This window comes from Neodiprion virginianus, chromosome 1, assembly GCF_021901495.1.
Source record: "Neodiprion virginianus isolate iyNeoVirg1 chromosome 1, iyNeoVirg1.1, whole genome shotgun sequence".
Taxonomy (NCBI): Eukaryota; Metazoa; Arthropoda; class Insecta; order Hymenoptera; family Diprionidae; genus Neodiprion; species Neodiprion virginianus.
In genome coordinates, this window is record NC_060877.1 from 16,030,623 (window position 1) to 16,036,622 (window position 6,000).

At 39.4% G+C, this 6,000-nt stretch overlaps 1 protein-coding gene across 2 annotated transcripts in view; it reads left to right on the forward strand.

The window, feature by feature from the left end:
- LOC124310541 (arylsulfatase J) overlaps positions 1-3,841 on the forward strand; it is an 876,378-nt gene extending 872,537 nt beyond the window's left edge. For both annotated transcript variants that reach the window (XM_046774594.1, XM_046774595.1), the window contains one exon: positions 3,412-3,841. In XM_046774594.1, the coding sequence (XP_046630550.1) occupies positions 3,412-3,577 (166 nt within the window). In that variant the 3' untranslated portion in view covers positions 3,578-3,841. The remainder of the gene's footprint in view (positions 1-3,411) is intronic.
- Positions 3,842-6,000: the final 2,159 nt, after the last annotated feature.

Consider the following 6,000-nt stretch of genomic DNA (forward strand, 5'->3'; position numbering starts at 1 on the left):
CAGTAATTTTCATTCAAAACCAAGTCTAGAATTGGTGGCTAGCTTCACTACCCCCAATTAAATTGTACTTATTGTTTCCAAGAATTAACGAATAAGACTTAACAATAGTATATATATAATTGATTTAAGATAATCTAAAAAGAGAGATACAATGCAATAATCACGACCAGCTAGTTAACCATCGTTCAGAATAGATGTTCCTGGTACCAAATAATAATATCCTTTAGAATAGTATAACACACGATTTGTATAAACTTGAACACTTTATAAATTGTTATTTTCGGCTCATATATCATTATCACCATTGATTGTTACCAGATATTTCAATAACCAAATCGAAACAGAATATACTTCATCTTTTATCAGTTAAATCAAATTAAACATTGATTTTGAACGACCTTCTTCTCATTTTTATCATTATAAAATTGCCTCAACAATTTAAACAAACCTCACAGACCTGTACAGGACTATAGCAACACGATCCTACAAATTACCGGCTTATCGAAAGGTAGGTCTTTTCTTAGTTTTAACAATTATTCATTGTCGTTACGTGGGAGCTTGATTATTCAATTAATCATTAACTACCACCGCTCAGTACACCCTCACCCCCACTTAACATATTTATTCCACGCACCTATTGTGTTACAAGGTTTTTATTTTGCACCTTTATCTTTACTTGATTACTCTGTAATAAACGTTAATTGTAACAACGAACAGGTTATCCATACCTACTCTCACCAAACACCAGTATCAAATATCAGAGTATTAGGTTCCCTTCATTTATTTAATCGAACATCATTGAAAATTTGCCAAATGAACTCTGACAATCAGTGAAAAATTCTTAATAGTAGTAGCAATAATTTATTGATCAGAAAAAATACATTGACTATCGACTATTGCTAAATTTTGTTGAACCATTTCCGAGAAAAAAGATTTACAGTTCTATTACCGATAGTGAGATATTTAAATTTCTTAAACGCTCGGTTTGATGTCTCATTTTCAAAAGTGATAAAATTCAATATTACTGCCTGAAATCACAAGAGTGTTAGAAAATTTTTCAGTTGCTCAAAAGTGGCGATGATCTTTGTACGTGTGATAAATTCAATAGTCAGATGACAGTAAATATTCGAAATTTAATTATTTTGGCAGTATCACCTGTTGAAAGAAAAAAATTTCATTGTTATTTCTCATGTACGAAATAATAAAAGTGATCAAATAAAGTGTTCCCACCTACCTGCTGCGTTTCTTCCAAGCACCCAACATTTAAACAGATTTCTCAGTTGAGTCGAATAAAACCAATTTTCAAAGATCATCAGCATTAACTTTACGAGTCACTAACTCGACTGTTTAAGAATCTATCCTCAAAATTTCATATAAACTACATCGCCGCCAGAAACAGAGTTTGACAGCTGAAACTCGGGATGGTCAGCCTGCTCGAGCAGCTGATAAAACTCGCGCATGCACATTGTATGTATAGTTTCAAGAGATTGTCCCTGTAAATGTCAAATGCCATCAACAACGTGGTAGACAACATCAAATCCAAAATAAAGAAAAAGGGCAAAAACTTTGGAGTTTTTGGTACGGAAATTCAAAAACCTCAAAAAATATATGAAAAATTAATTATAGGAAACAATAAAAAAAATATGACAACAAAAATGTACGTAGACGTGAACCGTGAACCTTCAACGTTCTAGTCCGTCGTCTTACCGTTTCAGCTACGCCAACTCTTGGTTTAACCGTCCACGCTTCACACACTCCATGCGCGAGCCAAAACGGCCCCTACCCCGGCAAAAAATGTCAAATTTTCAAATCGCGATATCTCAGCAACCAAGGCCTATTCGATCAAAAATTAAAAACAACGTTAATTCGGAGGTCTTAAACTTTCTCCACGGGAAACGGGAACCTGATCCGCGACATCGGAGGTACCTAATCTCCTTGTTGGTTCATAGTAGATTCAATTTTATTTTTGTTATCGCATGAAATGTGGGTGCAATCGCTAGAACTTGTAAAATCTGATTTTATTTATTTTGATTGTTTTGAAAACTGGATAAACTCACAGATTTGCTTTCCTGTCACTGAACGAATTCACTAACAAATCAGCTTAATCAGTGCATGGATGTAGGAACGGCCTCGTATCCCCCCCTCCCCCCCCCCCCCCCCCCCCCCCCCCCTCTGTCAAACACAGTAACGATTTAACCATCCGCGTCTGCTAGAGTAAGAATAAAATCAAGAAAAAGAGACAAGACCGCAGGAACGGTATAACAGCCTGACTCCGTTGTAGGAAACGTAGCTATACGGTAGTTCAATTTGTTTGAGGTGCAATGCATATACGACACGCGTACTAACGACTCTAAAAACTAAACTGGATGCTCACTTGCATTCAAGTTGCAACGGATGCGAATCCTGCGTCAACAAGACAGACAGGCAAATAGGGATTTGAAATATTTATTATCACATCCCCTCTCCTAGCTAGATAGAGCTCCTCAATTAGTAAAATTTCGATTGTCAGGGAAAATATCTCACCAGCTCGTCGTTTTACAAATACGTTTTGCGTTATAAACGCCGCGAATGATACAAAATGTCTATGTCCTACTTCAACCCAAAATTCGTTAAATTTACTAAGATCAACAGATAAACACTGTGTGTACTCTACGGCCCTGTAAACTCTAATCGAAAGTTTAAGCGCGTTTTCCTCAGAACAGCTATTTGTTAACTGATGTGCACGGTATTTGAAGTACCAGAGAACCGATCAACTTCAAATTTTAGCAGCATGCACAATATAATACAATTCTGTAGCGTTCGATAAATGGAGAAGACTATAAATTTATTCTTGTGCAAAATCGATCAATTGAATTTGACAAGTAACCATTTCGTTCATTTTTTTTCTGGTTTATCAAACGTTACCTGCGTGTGCACGAATCAAAATGCCGTTTGGTTTTTTTATTTAGACTACCGGAAGTGAAGAAATCGAGCGAAACAGTGATCGCGGAAGTTTGCAAACCATGATATCTCAGTCATCCAACTACCGATTGCATTAAGATCTGGCTTTTATGAAAGCTCACATTTGAAAGAAAATCATCGAATGCCAATTCCGTTTACAAAAGAAGAGAAATGTTATTCCAGTATTGGCCGTGCACTTTTCTTTGTGATGACTAAATGGTGTGGAGTTGCGCGCGCGTTTTAGACTACTTGACGCGAAAATTTTCTGATTCTTCTGATTTGAAAAAAACCTACTTAGCATATTTCTGTTCGCAGTTAAATCAAATGTCTTCTTGTCATGTCGTGACAGTATGAAACTGTTAGCTACATTCAACTTTCAGAATACACGTATCCAAGAAAGTGCATTTTGTTATTTATCATGATTGAAAATAGATTTTTTAGTTCTGTAATATTGTCATTTGGTGTTATCAGGTATCAGGATGTGGTTACAACTCTGCAAAACCAGATAAAAAAATGGAATACAACGGCAGTGACACCAGCAAATCTTCCATGGGATCCTCGTGGTAATCCAAAATTTTGGGACCACACTTGGAACAATTTCGGTGACTACAGTGGTGCAACTACCATTTTTGACTAATGATCATTTCGTAAATAATATGCGTCTATTTTTACGAGTTTGATACATCGTTCAAATTAAGTTGGTATTTTACTCATCATTATTTACATGATTTGCTGGTTTAAAATTTTTCCTTCTGACCTTCTTTCCTTTCTAGCTAGTGAGGTACAGCGATAGCTATAGAACTGGATTATAAGTTGAACTCAGACTTGAGTACATTTAATCAATATAAGCACACCGAATTAGTTAATTCTGGCTGTATTATGTCAAACTAAATAAAAAAATTTAAGAAGAGGTGTACAAAATTATTTCAGATTTTTGAGTGACACCCGCGAGTGAGATATGACTTCAAGTTAAGCAGATACTGTCAGTAGGTACGAATCAAAATGTCATTTTTAGAATTGTATCACATCAGCTCTGAATGCCGATATGAAACAGATTGACCCAGTCATGGTATCCAGCAGTGTCAGGCTTCACATTTCTCGTATGATTTCCGTTTTTTTTTCGAAAATCCCGAATATTCTGGTGAAACAATTTACAAAACATTTGTGCGTTATCATGATATCCCCCGGAAAATCATCTCTGGTGCAAAAGCCTTTCGCCAATGTGGTCATTATCCATAAAAATACCTCTGTTGATCAAAAATGTATGCATTCAATCACTCCATGCAAAAAACTCATTTCACTAGAACAGTTTAGATCAATAAATATCTTATCGTTCAAAAAAAAAAAAAATATATATATCCAATCACATACTATAGTCAACGTAAAGTTTAGGGTTTAAACGTGATTGAATACACAACGAATTTAAGTATAAAGAACGGTCTTATTCAATAGGTACAAAATGCATTTGTTTACTGCGACAGTCATGATGAATCTCTCATTCCCCACGCTCGCATATAATTTTGACAAGTAAGCGCGCCATCGACTGCTCGGTCGTCAACGATACTCCGTCCAACGAGAGAATGTCTTGATTCGCGTATCTGCGAGTGAGGTGAAAGCATAGACGTATAAGAATAGACCGCTCGAGCTCGGAGGTAGCCCGTTTGTGAATGCGATAGCAGGATAGAAAGAGAAAGCTGCATATGGACCCATACTTCTATCATTGTCTAGTCACGCGCATGCGTGCTCAGCATTCTCTCGCAGTGTAGTATACTGGCATACACGACTCACGTGTCCCATGCATGCGCGATTAAACAAGGATGGAGGGGGACCTATATGCAGCTTTCTCTTTCTACAGCGCTATCGCCTTTTCAGCCCGCTCACGCGGTCTATTCTTATATGTCTATGGGTGGACGAGAGTGGATAGTTCGTAGCGCGCTCCGCTGCCGCTCCTGAACAGCCCGCCGGACTCGATTCCAGCATGGAGGGGGTTGAATGGCCGTTCCTTTGGCGGAGACCTAACCGAAGCACACGAGTTTTTTCGCGATCCTACATCTATCTTCTCGCTGGAAGGAGTATAAATTGAAACACGGCATCCTGACGTCGTTGTTATCGACCTCCGACTCCTTTCACTCCACGAAATATTTGATTACCCGTAGCGAAGGGCGGTCCACTCACGACAAGGTCAATCCTAATTTAATAAAATAACGCTTATCATGTCATGTTTCCTTTTGCCCCATGACCCTCCTTATCCACCTTCCCATGAGAGATCGGCCGAACAACGGAGCCAAAGTGGAAGAGAATAGGAGGAGAGTGAAACACCGGTCGAGTCGTCACGGCGCTAACCAATCCCGGGAAACCGCTACCGCATCGTTCCAGTCGAACAGTCATCACCATCCCGTTTGCTGGACAGATGCTGAAAGCCTCGACGTTAGTAGCTGTATCTCGATCGCAATTCCTTCTCGAAGTCGATTAACACTCCCGTCGTGGCTGTTGCCGAAATACCCGTAGCAGTTGGCCAGCTGTGACTCATATCCACGCCTGAAACTGGGGCACGTGAACCTGTCACTGTCCCAAAAGTCATTAACTAGGGGCTGACGAGACGATACCGATTCACCTTCAGACGTTCCGTCTCAGCTACGCGCTAGAATAAAGCCTTTCTACTACCTACATATGTACCGACAGCTCCCCCTATCGTCAGCTGTGATTCCGAGGCTGGGAAAGGGACGCTGACTGCTATGAAGCTTAGCTGTGAGTAAGATCGAGAGAGACACGGCGAACGCTCTGAGTGCCGCGACTTTGCCAACTGCCACGTCGTACACTGCATGGCGCTGCCACCTTTGATGTTTGTCGAGAAGCTCGAGAGAGAAGAAAACAGGGGAATAACGTGGAGACTCTGCTGTTTTGTCATTGTTCACTCGCCCCGGGCAGATCAGATTTGGATCAATCTTCGTGACAATCGTTTCATCAACCATTCCCGCTGTTATCTTTTCGTTATATCGTTTTGTGATCAGTTGTGCAAATAGTTTCGATACATCAGTATATTATTGGTGTGACTACTGA